This window comes from Mustela erminea, chromosome 13, assembly GCF_009829155.1.
Source record: "Mustela erminea isolate mMusErm1 chromosome 13, mMusErm1.Pri, whole genome shotgun sequence".
Taxonomy (NCBI): Eukaryota; Metazoa; Chordata; class Mammalia; order Carnivora; family Mustelidae; genus Mustela; species Mustela erminea.
This window is the reverse complement of record NC_045626.1, coordinates 77,152,838-77,171,192: the sequence shown is the minus strand read 5'-3', so window position 1 is coordinate 77,171,192 and position 18,355 is coordinate 77,152,838. Positions and strand designations below refer to the sequence as shown.

At 42.2% G+C, this 18,355-nt stretch overlaps 1 protein-coding gene across 7 annotated transcripts in view; it reads right to left on the bottom strand.

The window, feature by feature from the left end:
• CIT (citron rho-interacting serine/threonine kinase) overlaps window positions 1-18,355 on the bottom strand; it is a 165,338-nt gene that overhangs the window by 110,504 nt on the left and 36,479 nt on the right. For all 7 annotated transcript variants that reach the window (XM_032309532.1, XM_032309533.1, XM_032309531.1 and 4 more), the window contains exons 8-9: window positions 15,395-15,598; window positions 13,825-13,978 (exon numbers count right to left, since the gene is read on the bottom strand). In XM_032309532.1, coding sequence (XP_032165423.1) covers window positions 13,825-13,978; window positions 15,395-15,598 — 358 coding nt within the window. The remainder of the gene's footprint in view (window positions 1-13,824; window positions 13,979-15,394; window positions 15,599-18,355) is intronic.

Below are 18,355 nucleotides of genomic sequence, written 5' to 3'. Positions count from 1 at the left end.
GCAACTCCCATCCCATTCCAATCCCTTCCTGCCTTGTTTGCGCGTTTGTTGATTATTAAAAGCAGAGCCCAGCGCTCGTATTGTTTCACCCAAAACTACTGCAAGAGATAACTGTAAGCAGCATTTCTCAACTGTGGCACCAGGGACATGTGGGAGGGGAGAGTGCTCTGCTGTAGGGGGCTGTCATGGGTCTTCTGGGTCATTTAGCAGTATCACTGACCTCTCCCCAACAGATGCCAACAATACCTCAAGTCATGACGACCGAAAATGTCTCCCGACATTGCTAAATGTCCCATGGGGGGGCAAAATCACCCCCAGTTGAGAACCGATACTCTAACAGATAAGATCTTCCAAAACACTATTACCACAATACCTTTATCACATCCAACAAGATTAATAATAACTCCATAACATTATCTAACACCGTATTTGTGTTTGATTTCTCCAGTGGTTCCCAGAATGTCTCTTTAGAGTTGCTTTCATCTCAATCAGGATCTAACTAAGGTTTACAAGCTGATTTGGTTGGTGTGACTCTTAATTTGTGACAGTGATTTTCTTTTATAGTCATTTATTGGGGGGCGCCTGGGTGGCTCAGTGGGTTAAGCCTGTGCCTTCAGCTCTGGTCTTGATCTCAGGGACCTGGGATCAAGCCCCACATCAGGCTCCCTGCTCCATAGGAAGCCTGCTTCTCCCTCTCCCGCTTCTCCTGCTTGTATTCCCTCTCTCACTGTCTCAATCTCTCTGTCAAAATAAAATCTTAAAAAAAAAAATTACTTTTTTTAAAAAAGGGATTTATTGGCCTAAGAAACTAGATCACATGTCTGTAGAACTTCCCACATTCTGGACTTGGGTGAGTGAGTGTATTCTCGTGACATCATTTAACATGTTTCTCTGTCCCCCATGTTTCCTATTAACTAACCAGCAGTTCAGCGAGGGCATTCCTTACATTCATATTCCGTTCTTATGGCAAGAATACTTCCCAGTATTCTGGATATGTTGTCTCCTTAATGCATGACATGTCTGCTTGTCTCCCATCCTGTGATGTTCAGAATGATCCATGGGTTCCAATGACATCAGCCTGATGCCTCTACCATAAAGTTCTCCCATCTTTCACTTAAAGGTTTACAACCATTGATAAGCATTGCCATGGGCCATTATTTCATGAAGGGCTGCAAAATGGTGGTTTTCTCATTTCACCATTCCTTCTACATTTATTAGCACATCAGCAATTTGGTTACCCTGAAATACAGTTCAAATAGGAGGGCAAAACAAATGCTTGGTTCTTTCCCTATATTTAGCAACATTCAGAGTAATGACCTGGGGACCCTTAGAACCGCCAGAAATGACCGGTGAGATTTCTTTTTGAGTTATCATTAAGAACTCATAAGTTGTTAGATATTTGTGGTTTTTCAAGCCACTGTGGTCTTTTTGGTGTTCATACTGTCCCATCTCAGACAACGAGAAGCCCCTCTATACTAGATATTTTTGCCAGAAAAGTCAAATCAGAATCTATTTTTAGCTTTTGGAACTACCTTCCAGTTTACAGGGGCCAAAAGAACAAGCACCACCAACATCCCCTACTGAGGAAGTGAAGAGACAAAAGTGGGGGTATTCTGTAAGCCAATGACCGTACTTCCCCATCAAGCCAATGGCACAGAAGAAAACAATATACATGTAGATATGTGCGTATATATGTTTGTGTGTGTGTACACACATATATTTTTAATTTAAAAAATTTAACCTTATCTCCATTGCTGACTATAATCCAAGCTTTGAGTGACTTTGAATCCAACTACTAGGGGTATTGGCAAGATGCGGAGGAACTGGATCGCTCATTCATTGTTGGTGAAAATATAAAATGGTACAACCACTCTAAGAAAGTTTGGCAATCTCTCAAAAAGGGAAGCATACCCCTATCACACCATCCAGCCATTCCACTTCAAGGTACTTACCCAAGAGAAAGGAATGCGTATGTCTGTAGACTTGTACACAAATGTTCATAGAAGCTTTATTTCAAATAACCAAAAACTGGAAACAACCCAGACGTCTATCTACAGAGGACTGGACAAACTGTGGTATAGCCATACAACAAACTACTACTTAGCAGTAAAAAGGAACGGACTAGGACACATGCCACGACATGGGAAGAATCTCACATTGATTACGCTGAATGAGAGCTGGGCAAAATAAGTACCCCTTGCATGACTTAATTTATATAAAGTTTAGAAAATACAAGCTAAACTACAGTGACAAAAGGCCGATCAGTTGTTGCCTGGGGACAAAGGAAGGAATGGGGAAGGGTATTGGGAAAGGGCTTCAAAGGGACATGAAGAAACTTCTGGGGATGATGGACATGTCCATGCTCTTAAGTGTCATGATGCTTCACGGGTGTATACATGTATCAACACTTAAACTGTGCACTTAAAATACATGTGCTCATTATACATCTATTATTCCTCAATAAAGCTCTTTCCAACCGTTGGGAAGTGCGAATATTTGGTCTCCCTCCTTCCCTGGTCTGCAGAGCCTCCAGTCAGGCTCCTTTGCCCCATGATGTGAAAGCACTGACCAAACACACCAAGCCTCACCCATCTGCTCACTCCTCCCCCAAGAAGAAGGAGTTAATGTGACTCATCAGAGCTGGACATCACCGGGTGAGGTTTTATTGGAAGGCAGGGTTACTGTGCCTGGAAAGCAAAGATCCAAGCTTAACACTTCCTGTTTCACCACCTATGTCCAGACTTGGCAGGAACTCAGTTAACTGATCGCTTTCATCCTTCTTTTTTTTCCCTCCTCTGTCCCACGGTGACAAAGCCGCTCTGCCCATGAGGGAAGACCCTCCGTTCTTCTCTGGGAGGATGGGTAAATGTCCTGGAGCCCCGCATCAAGGGTTATCGAGTACTTGCTTCACCAGGAATAAAGCAGATATTTTCATCCACATCTGGCTATCAGTTCCTTGTGTATATCCTTTGTTTGTCAGAAGTCTGAAGGACAGGAAGAGTGGGCCTTACACCCCAAACTGCCAATGCTGTACAATGAATCTTTTTCTTTCCATCACCAGGGAGCAACAGAGTTGGTCACATTTATTTTCTCTGAAGTGAGACACTGGAAATTGTTTCCAGACCCTTGGTTGTGAACCACCTGGACCTCCTGCTCTTTGTCCTTTGGCTTCTTAATCTCTTTCGACTCCTGCCAGCCACCTTCTTAGTCCTATCCAAGCTTCACACTCAGAAAATGAGCGTAAATGCAATTTCCACACTTCACAGAATTGACTGGAAAGTTGGGTCCTGAAGATAGCTCCAGATGTTTAATATAATTCTGAATCTTTAGCCAAATCATTTCCCATGTTTGCTTGGTTATAAAAGGTTTTGGGGCAAGTGGGAATTTAAGGGTCAAGGACTCCAATTTATGGGCTTTCTAGAAAAACCTATTCCCCACCTTCCCCCAGGAAAGGCATTAATTTATCTCATCTAGAACTGATTTTACTAAACTAAAATTTAGCATCGCACTGTCGGCTTACACTAAGAGGCACTATAGGAAGCAGTCATAGGGGAAGTGCAAAAGGGTGGCTCAGTCAGTTGAGCATCTGACTACTGACCAGTACAGAATCAGTACAATCAGTACAATTACCCCAGGTCATGACCTCAGAGTTGTGGGATTGAGCCCCATGTCAGGCCCCACGCTCAGAGGGGAGTTTCCTTGAGATTCTCTCCCTCACCCTTTCCCTACCCCCAACAAAGCTCTCTCTAAAATAAATAAATAAATCTTTAAAAAAAAAAAAAAAAGGTGGCAGCGGCAGCAGCACTCATATGGAAATCTCCAGAATACATATGGGAGGAATGAGGTCCACAATATCACAAGGAGGTCTCATTTAAGGGGAACCCAGTGATGAAATTCCTCGGGGCTTGGTATCCAGAAAATCAAGTCTTTTCTGAGCAAACCATTCTGGATTTCTTTTTTCTCATGGGACTGAGGCTCTCCTACAGTTGACCCTTGAACAACATGGGTTTGAACTGCGGGGGTCTACTTACACATGATTTTTTTCAATAATTCAGCACAGTACCGCAAATGTACTTTCCCTTCTTAACGATGTTCTTAATAAAATTTTCTTTTCTCTATTTTACTTTATTGTAAGAATACAGTATGTAATACATGTAGCATGCAACATATGTTACTCAACTGTGTACATCATCAGTAAGGCTCCTAGTCAACAGAAGGCTGTTAGAAACTTTGGGGGAGTCAAAAGTTATGCACAGATTTTTGACTATACAGGGGTCAGTGCCCCTAACCCCCATGTTGTTCAAGGGTCATCTGTCACTGTTCATATTTTCCTTTTCGCTTTGGCCGCTAGGAGGCTAAGAGTCCCAAAACTGTCCTTGTCCAGCAACCTGACCGGCACTTCTTTGCTTTTACCTTTAACCCTGACTTGTATTTCTTTACTGGGATACCCTCTTCAACCAGATTCCTACACTTATTTATTTTTATCCTTTTGATATTGCAATTATCTCTAAAATAAGCCATCTCAATTTATCTTGGAATAAAATGAAATACTGCATATTTTTAACATCTCTGGATGTAGCTGCTAAATGCAGACTAGAGCAGGGAAATCCCATAATCCTAATTTATAAGCATTTAGCTCTTCATAGGCTGTTTTCTCCTATCAATAACTTACTTTCTAAAAACAGAACAATCCCCCAAGAGATACATATATATACTCGCCTGTATAGCCCTGTAAGCCTGTGAGAACTACTGACTACATGTCTTCATTATTCCTTGTTTATGTTGGAGCAGAGGGGTGCCCACATGCTCCTGGGCTAGTAAGTTGAATTCCTGCCATCACTACTATAGCATCCCCCCCCATCTTCCTCTCTCTCATGCTGATCCCCCCACAGCCCAGCTCCCCTTCCTCACTGCCTTCTGCCCCTCAAGTCACTAGGTGGTTATCCAACAGAGAGATACATATCAGGGCCAACAAAGATGAACAGAGAAGCACATCTACCAACCTCCAGGAACAAGCATAGAAAACAAAACATGGACAGACACCGGCTTGAATGAGAGAAACCCCAAACAAGCAGACCTGAAAAAGGTCCAAACAAACCAACACACACACACACACACACACACACACACACACACACTTCACAAGCCATTGAGATAATGCTATTGTAAAAGCAGAATGCTAAAATAAATGAATGAAATAATTCAAGTTAAAACCATAAGGGGTTTTCATTTGCAAAGAAGAGAACACTGCTCACTAGAAATCAAGGCCAGAGTGGCCAATTCAAAGGATAAATATGTTAGGGCATAAAAAGATTTCTTCATTTATATCAATAATGCAGGAAAATCAGCTGACCATAAAAACTCCTGATTTCTTGGGAGGCAGTGTAACTATGTTGTGAAGAATACAGGCCTTACTGTTGTCTATGTTGATATAGAATATTCTAGAAAATTATATAACTGACAATAGTGGATCGCTTTAGGGAGAAGCCCTGGGCATAGGGTGAGAAAGAGACAATTTTCACTGTTTAACCTCCTGTGTCATTTGGCTTTTTTTTTTTTTTTTTTTTTACCATGGACTGTACTAACTTTTCAAATAAATAAAAGCAAAGAGAAGTTGGATTTGGAGAGACCTGAATTTGACTTCTGCCACTGCCAAGTATTGGCTCCGAGACCTTTGCCAAGAGGCTTCATCTCCTTAGGCCTCAATATCCCCACCTGTACCATGAGACTAATGATAGCACCCAACTCACAGAGCTGCAGTGAGTAAATGGGACAATAATACATGTAAAGGACTTTGCAGAACCCTTGGCACATAGTAGGTGCTCAATAGAAGCATGGCAATATAATACAAGCCTAAAAAGTTAATGAAGAAAACTGAATCCATCCTTAACTGAAACCAAATATGGGACACAACAGTAAGCTGGGGGTTGGGGGCAGCGATGGGGATTGGAAGACATATCGATGCCTTCTTAGAACCATCTATTTGCTATCAGCAGATGAAGATCCAGTTAAGCCACCATCTTGAAAGATAGAAAGGTTGTAAAGCCCATCTGAGAAAAAAAAAGCTTTCAGTTCCTCAAAAGCAGAGCCTCAAATCCAGCATTTCCGAGCAGTTCCATCTACCGATAGAAGTCCTCAGCCAAAAAGCAGTCTCCCCTTATCCTGGGGCCAGAGAACAAAATGAGGAGGAAGGACCCTACAGAGATGAGCAGGAAAGTCTAAGTCTGACAGAATGAATTTTCTCCTCTTCCAGAGCTTTGCAAATGCTAATATGCTCAGGAATCTTATTTCTGGGGATCTTATTAAAGTACAGCTTCTGACTCAGCAGGTCTGCGGGGTGCCGAGTCTCTGCATCTCTAACAAGCTCCCAGGTGATGTCGAGGATGCCGATGCTGCTGGTCCACCACCCGCACTCTGCACAACAAAGTCCTCCTGACCCCAAACTATGGTTCCATTGCTCGTTAGCAATAGCAATCTCGAGTGATTCTAATGACTGCAATATTCTCTCTCCCGATAACAACCAGGCCGATTCTTCTAAATCAGTGGTTCTCCAACGGGGGTGGAGATGGCCCCCAACAGAAACGGGCAATGGCCAGAGACATATTTGGTTGCCAAGTTGCACAGGGGAAGGCGCTGCTGGCACCTATGATAAAGGCCAGGAGGCTGCTAATATCCTGCAATTCACACACCAGCTCACACCATGAGGAATGATCTGGTCCCACACGCTTTCAGTGCGGAGATGGGGAAAATACGAAGCGAGATCTATCAATTCACCCCAAGACTATATAAACCCCAGGTTTGGAAGTGCATCTTCAATCCAACATTGTTCTTTCATAGGCTAGTTCAGAGGCCCGGGAGGGGAACAGATAGGCGGGAAGAACTGGATGCTGTATATGGGGAAGGGGTCACCAGGTCATAGTCCATATTTTGCTTAAAATTAAGCCCGTGTGGGGGCATGTGGGTGGCTCAGCTGGTTAAGCGTCTAACTCTTGATTTCAGCTCACGTCACAATCTTAAAGTCGTGAGACTGAGTCCTATGACAGGCTCCACGCTCAGCAGGGAGTCTGCTCGAGATTTTCTCTCCCTCTCATCTGCCCCTCCCCCAAATCATGCGCCCATACTCTTTCTCTCTCAAATAAATAAATAAATCTTAAAAAAAAAAAATCAAGCATATGTGGTTCAGTAAGCCAGTGAGTGACCTACTAAGCATTCACCTTTCTATGGTTTTGAGCAATTTAAAAGGAACACAGTTCTAGGTAATAAGAGGACCCAAAGTTTAGACCGTAAGTTCCCTGAGGGCAGGGCTTATCCGAATATGTCCATCAACAGAGCCACAGCTAATGTAGCACAATGAGGAGGAAGGGAGATACTCAGACATCGTGAGGAGCTCTATGGATTCAAAAATTAGTGCAACTCCTTATGTGCTAAACAGACACAGAGATTAAACTACTCGCTCACGTGACATGGCTTATTCAGTGTTGTCACCACAGACATTATTACTAACAATGATCTATGCTAAGGCACGCATGGTTTTGTAGAAAGAGCCTGGGCTCTAGAGTCACACAGACCTCAACCCAAATCCAGGTTCTGACTCCTGTATTATATGACCTGAGATAAGTGAACAGAGTGCAGTGCCCATATCTATAAAATGGGTATAATAATTAAGTGACTCTTAATCTCACAAAACAAACTGAGGGTTGCTGGGGGGAGAGGGGTTGGGAGAAGGGGGGGTGGGGTTATGGACATTGGGGAGGGTATGTGCTTTGGTGAGTGCTGTGAAGTATGTAAACCTGGCGATTCACAGACCTGTACCCCTGGGGAAAAAAATACATTATATGTTTATAAAAAATAAAAAAATTTTTTTAAAAATGGGTATAATAATCCTGACCTCTGATGGAATTGTTTTGAAGTAATACAGTGGGCTGTATTTAAACACCTAGTGGTTAGCGCACAACAGGGGATACTTAACCAATATCTCCTACCATATTAGGGACCAGAGTAGAAGCCCAATAAGTCACATACTGCTTTCTTCTGCACACCACAATATGTAAGGAGCTCACCTGACTCTAGGGAACCACAAAATCCTCTCCCTTTCATCCCCCAGCTTAAGCAACCACAGGACTGTAGTTTCATGAGGTCATTCGGAGCCTGGTAGTGCGCAGTGATCATCGATGACAAAAAGGAGACTTAGCAGGGCAACACCGCAGTGTTCGTCAGCAAGGGAGCATCCCCAGGTCACTCGCTACCAGTGGAAATGAAATGCACTCTCTGCTAACAAACGCTAAGGACCTGAAAACTCACAGTAATTTCGCAAGAACTGTGTCTTTCTGAGAACAGTGAAAGGAACACAAATCAGGAAAAGCAGCCTGTGTCCTAAGTAAGAGACATATGCGAGGGCTCTAGAACATGAGCCACAGACCATCCAAGATACTTCCACAATCCACACTCGAGTGTCGCTTTGTTCACTCTTGGGACATGGCGGTCTTGAATGAAAGGGACAGGCATGCTGGTTCTGTTGACATCACTATGCCTGTGCAGGGAAGATACTTTAACAGATGTGACTAGAAAAGCACACCAGGCAGCAAAATTTCCCCACTGACAGGAGCAGGTGTGTGATGCCAGGAGGTGGGAGCATAACCACAAAAGCATGAATGAAAGAGGTGCTCCGATTGGCCTCAGCTCTCCAGAAGTTCAGAAAATCAGGCCGGGGATAAGCAGACTCTTGCACAATATCAGAAACACCACTGGGACTGCAGAGCCCAGGGCAGCCAGGATGCTTAAGAAGCCTCCTATTGGAACCTGGAAAGCAGCCTTGAAATAATGATAATAATAAGCAGCTGAAAACGCAAGCTGACATCTGATCGTGAACGAACGAACTGGGAACGAACAGCAGGGTAATGGGTGCCTGGTGACCTTTGTGGAGCAGTAACTCATCACAAAGCCTTTGACTTGCTGGGAGACTAAGCATTCCGGAACTGGGTCAGGTTCCCGGTTCGTGTGGTGTTGCCCAGAGCAACCCTAAGAGGCTGGATCCAGGAGGACGCAGATGTTCTGTCTGACCTCAGTGTCAAAGCCAAGGCATGTCCTAGTTCCCCCTCAGCAGCCACTCCCAATTCTGTCATTCAGAAATTTGCCCAGACCCTTCTTAAGCTGCATTTATGTATCTTGCCAGGACCACCTCTTGAGATAATGAGTTTTAGAAGATTATTACCTGCTGTGTTAAGCAGTACTTCCTTTCATTGGTTACAACAAGAAAAAGGAGAATTAGGGGTGAGGCAACAGAGAGGCTAATGTTGCTTTCACCAAGGGACAATCTTGTGTGTGGAAAGTGGAAATATTTAATATGTTGGAGCCATAAGGCATTGGAGCAGCAACCATAAACTCAGGAAATCCAGTGGCTGCAAGTGTTTGGGTTGATAAAAACCACTCAACGTGCATTTATGGAAAATACGACTGGACAAAAGCATAATTTCTGTTAGAGTTATATAGTTAGAAAGTAGCTCAAACAGCATGGGGTCCAGCAATGTTTTCAATCACACAACCCTGAGTTGATTACAAATATGCAGGGATTGGGAGGTTGGTGAAAAACTGGGAAATCTGCTAGGAGGAAACTCAATGTGTACTGTGGCCCTCTGCATAGTCAGGGATGCCAACAGAACCTTCGGGAAAAGGCGTTACTAGTCTTCAGTGGACATGATGATCCTACCCACTGCCTGAGCTACTCAGCCAGGCATAGTTCCATAATTGCAAACACTCTCACTGCAATATGGCACCTTGGACTGATTCCGGGAATGGAACAGAGACATGAATGGGGAAACTGGTGAAATTGTAATAAAGTCTCAAGTTTAATTAATAGTAATGTGCAAATATTAATCTTAGTTTTGACAAATGTGGCATAATTATGTAAGATGTTATAATATTAGGGCAAACTAGGAGCAGGGTATGTGGGAACTCTCTGTACTATCTTTGCAACTTCTCTATAAATCTATTATTATTCCAAAGTAAAAACTTTATCAAAATTAAAAGACATTTTTTAAAGCAAACATATTTCATAACAGTTTGGAGCCTCTGTACTGGGTGTTGGAAGTCCCTAAAAATCACTAAGATTTTTAAGAATCAAGATTTAAGGCAAAAGACATGAAAAGACAGTTTCAGAAGAAGACACACAGATGGCCAACAGGTGTCTGAAAAGGTACTGAACATCACTCATCATCAGAGAAATGCAAGTCAAAACCACCACTCCACCACTTTTTGGCTAGTATCCAAAAGACAAGAGAAGGGCACCTCCGTGGTTCAGTTGGTTGAGTGAGCATCAGACTCGATCTCAGCTCAGGTCTTAATCTCAAGGTCATAGGTTTGGGCCCCGCACTGGGCATCATGCCCAGCATGGAGACTATTTGGTGGGGGGGAAAAAAAGCCAGAGACAAGTGTTGGCAAGGATGTAGAAAAAAGGAAATCCTTGTGCACTGTTGGTAGGAATGTTAATTGTTACAACCAGTATGGAAAACAGTATGGAGGTTGCTCAAAAACTAAAAATAGAAATACCACTCAATCCAGCGATCCCTCTTCTGGTTGTACAGCCAAGGAAAATGAGATCAGTACCTCGAAGAGGTATCTGTGCTCTCATGTTCACGGCAGCATTATTCACAACAACCAAGATAGGGATACAATCCAAATGCCCATCAATGGATGAATGGATAAAGACTTTGTGGTACACACACACACACACACACACACACACACACAAAGGTAATAAGAAGGAAATCCTGCCATTTCCAACAACATGGATGCATCTGGAGGACATTACGCTAAGGGAAATAATATAGGCACAGAAAGAGAAAAAATTGCATGATCTCACTTTTCTGTGAAATCTGAGTTAGTGGGCACCTGGGTGGCTCAGATGGTTAAGCTACTGCCTTCAGCTCAGGTCATGGTCCTGGAGTCCCATGATCAAGTCCCACATTGGGCTCCCTGCTCAGCGGGGACTCTGCTTCTCCCTCTGACCTCTTCCCTCTCACGTTCTCTCTCATTCTCTTTCTCTCTCAAATAAATAAAATTAAAAAAAAAAAAAAAAAGAACGAAAGAAAGAAATCTAAGAGTTAAATGCATGGAAGTAGAGAGCGGCATGGCTACCAGAGAGATGCAGGGTGGGGGTTGGAAAATGGGGAGGTAGTGGTCAAAGGGTACAAAGCGGGAGTTATGTAGGATGAATAAGTAAATATAAAACACAACACGATGACTATGATTAATTTACACTGTACTGAATACTAATAACACCGTATTGAATACGGGCAATTTGCTAAAGAGAGTAGATTACAGGTGCTCTCAACACAGAAAAGGAAAAAATGGTAACTATGTGAGGAGATGGATATGATCATTAGTTTGACTACAGTAATCATTTCACTATGTATATGTACCTCTAATCATCATATTGTGCATCTTAAATATATATAATTTTTGCTTTTTTTTTAAGTTTTTTAAGTTTTTTTTTTTTTTTATCTTGAAAGAGAGAGAGCGAGAACACGCACACAAGGACAAGTCAGGGGTAGGGCCAGAGGGAGAAGCAGACTCCCCGCTAAGCAGGGAGCCTGATTCAGGACTCTACCCCAGGACCCTGGGATCATGACCTGAGCTGAAGGCAGACGCTTAACTGACTGAGCCACCCAGGCACCTTACAATTTTACTTTAAAAAAATAACTTTCAAGAAAAAAACAAAACTCAGGCTTCAGGTGGATGAGAATTCCCTGACACTAAAAGGAGCAGGGGGGAGGGGGAGAACAACATATGCACATGTATTAAAAATAAGGAAAAATTGGGTACCTAGCTGGCTCAGTCAGTGGAGTGTGCAATTCTTGGTTCTTGGTCTCCAAGTTGTGAGTTCAAAAAAGTCCTGTACTAGGTGTCAAGATGGCTTAAAAAAAAAAAAAAAAACTCAAAAAAAAAAGAATAAGGAAAAACTAAGTGGGTATGTGTTAGGACATGGAAAATTTAAGTAGCTAGCCACCAGAGGCAGGGTGAGTCAAATATGGGGGCAGCAAGTGTGAAGATGACCAAAATTCTGGTGACCCATTACGAAATCATCGCATCCCAAAGAAAACCAGGACCTTCTAAAAGATGGGCCTTATTTTGTTTGTTTAAATGTTTAAAGATTTTATGTATTTTATTTTAGAGAGAGATAGCAGGGGGAGGAGGAGAGAGAGAGGGAGAGAAAAACCCAAGTAGATCCCCCAATGAGCACAGAGCCCAATGTGGAGCTCAATTTCATGACCCTGAGATCAGACCTGAGCTGAGACCTTGAGTCAGACACTTAACCAACTGCACCAGCCAGGCGCCCCTAAAAGATGGGCCTTGTGATGGACAGCATGGCCACAATCTACACTCACATGTATCCTCTATGGGCACAATGTAATTTACAGAACAGGAGTTACAGTTGTAAGTCCAATAAGCTAGAGCCTAAAAAACAGCCTGGAAGAAAAAGACCAGGACAAAACCGGAATTCTGACACCATACCAAAACAACCATACCAAAACAACATCAAGGTATACCAAGACTCAAAATAAAGTTACCAGGTAATTCATCACCACTCATTGGCTCACTTGAATGAGGTTATTAAGATAAAATCGACAAGTGCACACATAGAAAAATTAACTGTTCATTCAAGGAAACTACAGAGATACACAGGCAAGGCAATAAAAGACTGAGAATGTGAATAGCATCTATAGGAAACTGTATCAAATCTTTCTAAAAGCAAAAAAAAGAAGATAGCTCTGAAGATATACTGTTATTAAAAGTCCCAAACCTTAGAGATTTGGGGGTTGATGCCTGAAGTTTAGAAAAAGTAAGCGATGTCCCTTCCAGGTGAAGAAAAAAAAAAAAATGCTAAGAAATATTTACAAAAAGGTAGCCTATTTAAATATTTGGGCAGGTTAGAGAAACCATCACAATGGCTTTCAACTGAACAACCTCGGATCATAACCCAACTCGTATATTATGACAGCATGGCTCCGGCTAGAAGCCTGGAGCTGACACCTTAGAAATGGATTTCACTTCCCACCTCCCCTCACTCACACAGACTAACTGCTTTCCTACTGGCTCTCCTCTGTGCTAATCACTGGGTTGCACTCAATCAACAACACGTCCAAAAATAAAAGAGTCTTAACCACAACAACAAAATCACCAATTTGTTAAAAACAAAACAACCCAAAAAACCAAGCATTTTGGATTTTGTTGATAATAAATCAGATCTCCATTTTTAATGAATTCCAATTGTACTAACTGACCCCAGAGTGACATATGTATGAAAGAGTGACTCCACTGTGCACCTACGGTGTCGATTTTACAAGCTTGTGAGCAAAGACAAACATTCTAGAGGAGAACGAACGAACCCACAGAGACATTTCTAGTTTCTGTGCAGGCTTGGCCATTTGCAGAGCAAGCTGGCACTTTGCCTCATTTGAGTCTTTTTTCCTCATCTGTGAAGGATATACCTAGGTCTGCTTTTCCTTTGAGAAGAAACTCTGTCAAAGCAAGAGACAACCCCTGAACCCCCATCAATCCTTACCTCTAATTTACTGAGGGATGATGTTCGGAAGGCCACATAAGCCCAGAGTTTGACAAATGACCCTGTTCTGTGCAAACAATTTTAAAGAAGAATTACCACTTACCGACAGCTCCGCCATTAGCCTTTTTTACCCCCTGTGGATAATTAAGGCCCTTATTTATATAATTTACACCACCTTCTGTGGGCCAGAATAATTTCCGATCATTCTTAAGTGTTTACACTGAATTCCAGCCCCAGAACTGAAGGACTGCGGCTCTACTTACAGTTACGGATGTTATCCCAGTCAATTTTAGAGAAGAAAGGGTGGCAGCAAAGGCCTTCAAACTTCAGTCTCTCTTTCTGGCCACACAGCAAACTCTGAATCAGATCAAGTAATTCACTGCTAACTTTGGGGTCATCGGGAAACTTCAAAAACCGCTATTGCAAAAAATAAAATAAAATAAAATAAGCATTTCCTTAGCCGATTCAGCTTCTCATGTTCTAAAGTTAAAATAGTTCTCATATATGCAAGTTTCTCTCTTTTTTTTTTTTCTTTTTTAAAGAAGGAAGTTTTGTGCCCTTTTAACTTTGGACCAAAGGCATGTTCCCAAAATAAATGGCCTGTTCACATCAATAGACCTCGTTCCTTTACAAGGGTTCAATATCCTTCATGATTTGACCCTGCTCCTCTCTGTCTCTTGTAGCTGTACTCCCCATCTCGCTCTTTGCTGTCCAACAATGATGAGCTATTTAAAGCTGCCTGAACAAATCATGCTGTTCTCTCTGCCTAGAACACCCTCCCCATCCCGCACCCCTCTTCCACCGGATCACTGCCCCCCCATTCCCTCTGTAATCTACTTCTGCACAAACACAGTGCACTGTGATTTCTGTGTGATAACAGGGAGAGAGGACAGACAGAGCCTTCTCCTTGCTCATCACTGGAAACCCAGGACCTAACCGGGCCTAGCATAATTCACTCATTACTGAACAAGCAGACTGAAATGAAGGAGATAAATTGGACCCAAGAATCATCTAAGGGAAAACTTCCACTCCAGAGGAGACTCAAGAATAACAAGTAATATATGTATGTATTAAGCATATGAAATATGTATTATACATATGAAAATATGTATTAAGCTTTCCAGAAAGAGGAGATTGAGTTAGAAAACCTTGTGAGGTCTCTCTTTTCTCCTTTCAGTTGAAACTAAAACATACATATTTATCATATCCTTAAGAAATGGATTTAACATACTGGAACGTACAGTTATTAGAAAATGGTTTTTATGCTACTTTATATATAATCCTGTAATTCTAATTCCTAGCCCCATTTGATTTTACCACCGTAGCTGACAGCTAAGAGTACTGAGAAAGAGCACAGCAGACTATCCAAGGAAAGGCCTCGAAGCTAGACTGCCTGCTACTCTAGGCAAATTACTTAACCATTTTGGGCTTTGGTCTCCTCATCTGTAAAGGCAAAGAATATCTACCTCTCACATTGTTTAAGGATTATCCAAGTTAATTAGCTATATTTCAAGTCCAAGACTCAGTTATTCCCTTAATAGCACGGAAATCAAAATGCATTTTATAATCAATGAAATATGATAGATTAATTAGCAAGAGTTTTTCTTTTTTAACGGTACCTAAAAGAATGGCGTAGGCTTACAATGACTGGCACCTGGGAGTCAATGAAACACAATTTCTAAAGCGTTTAGAGCAGCTTTTAACACGACGTGCTTTATAAGCATTTGCTATTGTTATTATCCAGCACTGCTGATTTATATTACAAAACTTCACTCAGACATTTTTAAATGACAGCTCTCCGTATTACCTTGGAATCTACGAATGGCTCTTTACCTGGAAATTCATGATGTTATTGAAGGTTCTGGCTGAGGTCCCCTCAGTGAACGGGGACCTTCCGTAAACCATCTCGTAGGCGATCACACCCACCGACCACCAGTCACAGTCGAGACTGTAGGTGCCTTTCCCATCCCCATTCAGCACAGTCAACACTTCAGGGGCCATGTAATCTGGAGTCCCAATTGGGAGCTTGGCATTCACCTGGAAACCCATAAATAAAATGAACACAGCAAACTTTCAATTATTCTCAAATAGACTGCCAAACAGCCACATTTCAGGCTGCAGGCTGATTTGCCACTGATTACTATTCTCCCAGGCACTTAAACCTTCTGTCAAGTGGCATGCCGTCAGGAAATGCAAACGATTTACTAATTAAATTTAAAAAAAAAAAGAAGAACATGATATAATCCAAAGGCAAAAGGGCAAGAGTAGTTGATGATATACACCCTTTGGTTACACAAATAAGAGTCCGGTATATAACTAGGACAGAAGATGTCTTTCCTAATACACGCTACCCAGAGCTTCTCTTATGAAATCAGCAAAATGATAATAAATCCTAAAGATTAATCTATAAGATCAATCTAGCCGTTATTGAAAACCTGGCAGCTAGCTGGGGCAAAACAATATTTGCAAACTCGTTGTATCTCAAGCTTAAATACCTGGAATCAACAATCCTACTTCGAGCCACCCACAGGGAAAGACATGATAAATATCTTCCACCAGAAGTCCAATGTTAATGAGTTCATTTTCCTCACCCCCAACTCCTGGTCCTATGGTTCCCTTCCCAATGCTCAGAAATCCAGAGCCCTCCAATCCAATGGCACTCAGAGCACCTGACCTTGGCAAAGAAAGGCTAGGACAATGTAGTAGGTCTTTTCCTAAAGCTAAATATAACCCATTTGAAGAACTGTCCTTTCTTCTAAGAATTTGTCCTTCTGTTTTAGTGTTTATATGTCCTTTGTTTCTCAAAATGATGTTGATGAAAGGTTTTCTACCCGCCCCCACCCCTTCCTAGACAACAGTCAGCCGGCAACCCTTTCAGCTTTGAAAATTATTTTGAAGTCTTACTGACCCATGAAATTTAAAGGCTAAGAATCACCTCTCTGACTTCTTCCCCATCAAACAGAAAGGGCCTGATGTTAGTCGTATCTGTGTTAACCAATAATCCTACAGTTGTCCAATAATCCTGCCTTTTGAAAGGCTTCTCTCACATGAGCAGTTACATGGGCACAAAAGAACCTTCTCCTCATTAAATGATGTTGAGTGCCCCTGAGAAACGTTACAGATTTTATAGGTATGGCCACACATCTTCAAGGCTGGGTTTTATATCTCTTCCCTAGGGATGGACACTCAAGCTCTTCCAGCCTGCAACTTTAATCTTGTCCATCCCTCTGCCTCAATGACCCACGGTTGTAGGAAACAGACCCATTCTTCCTACTTCTTTCTCTTTTCACCCCTTCTCTCAAGCCCACCATAGGCTTTTCCAAACCCTAAATCTGGACAGCAGTGTGATACTGGTATTCTTGACACCAGTCATCCATTGCTTTGGGCAATAGAATTTCCACTGAGGGGTCCCTGGCCGGTTCAGTGAAGCATGCAACTCTTGATCTCAGGGATTGTGAGTTCGAGCCCCATAGTGGGTATAGAAATTACTTTAAAAATAAAATTAAATCTTTAAAAAAAATTTTTTTCACTGCAAGTACACACTGGGAAAACCTAGATGGTCACACTGCACAAGAAAGCCACAAGCCAGTGCTGACAGACAAAAATGGGGAGGAAAAAAGACAATATCTGGTCTATGGGCAGCTTAAGCAGGAGAAACTGAAAGCAGCTTAAGCCATGAGAAAGCCTTGATGCTGGGGAAGCCCATGCTAAAACTTCTATCTTTTAATGTGTGTTTAAATGTTAATGAGCTCAGCACGGGATTAGGATTAAACTACAGGGCTTTGGTAAAAACCCTCAATACTGACAATAATTTTTTTTTAATATGAAAACAAGAGAAGAAAAACTAATGTCACCATTAAGTGCTTACCCTCTATGCCTAATTACCTTGCAGAACTGTTACTATGCAATCCTCAAATACACATCTTGGCACTTGTTGGGTTTTATTTTATCATCACATTGGATTGAGAATACTCCATTCTCCCTGTTTGCTGTGCACAGAGTCGAAAGGAACTCGACTGGGCTGTGTTTATCAGCATGACCCAGCATGGGGTGTAAGTCATCAATGCCTCATTTTCAAACTCGTGATGAGACTTACCCAAGAGAGTCAAGTTAACTCCCTAATTCCTGTGAGGCATGTGATTATACACATTTATGTTTAGCCACTTTGTAATTTTCTAAATTTTAAGGGAAAATATCCCTAGCTTCCATCATGCACATCTCCCGCATAAAGTACATTAGGTGCTTAATAGCAATTTACAAAGGTTTTTTTTTTTAAGATTGTATTTATTTATTTGACAGAGAGAGAGATCACAAGTAGGCAGAGAGAAAACGGGAAGCAGGCTCCCTGCTGAGCAGAGAGCTGGATGCAGGGCTTGATCCCAGGTCCTTGAGATCATGACCTGAGCCAAAGGCAGAGGCTTAACCCACTGAGCCACCTCAGCGCCCCTACAAAGGTTTTTAATAACAATTTAATGACTGCTAAATTTCCATTGTTTATTGACCTCCATGCACCTTCAACCCACTGAACACTTAATGTCACACATCCTAACAGGGATTTTGCAAGATGCTTTTGCTCTCCTCTGGTGGCAATTCACAGCCAGTGCATCTGGGTAAGATATTAAACACGGAGCCGTGCACAGGGTACCATCTGACAAGTTTTACTAAACTTTAGTTAATTTTCACTGTATCCACAGGGTTCAGCAGGAGGCAATAAGAAAATGACTAGGAGGGGCACCTGGGTCGCTCAGTGGTTTAGGCCTCTGCCTTTGGCTGGGGTCATGATCTCGGGGTCAT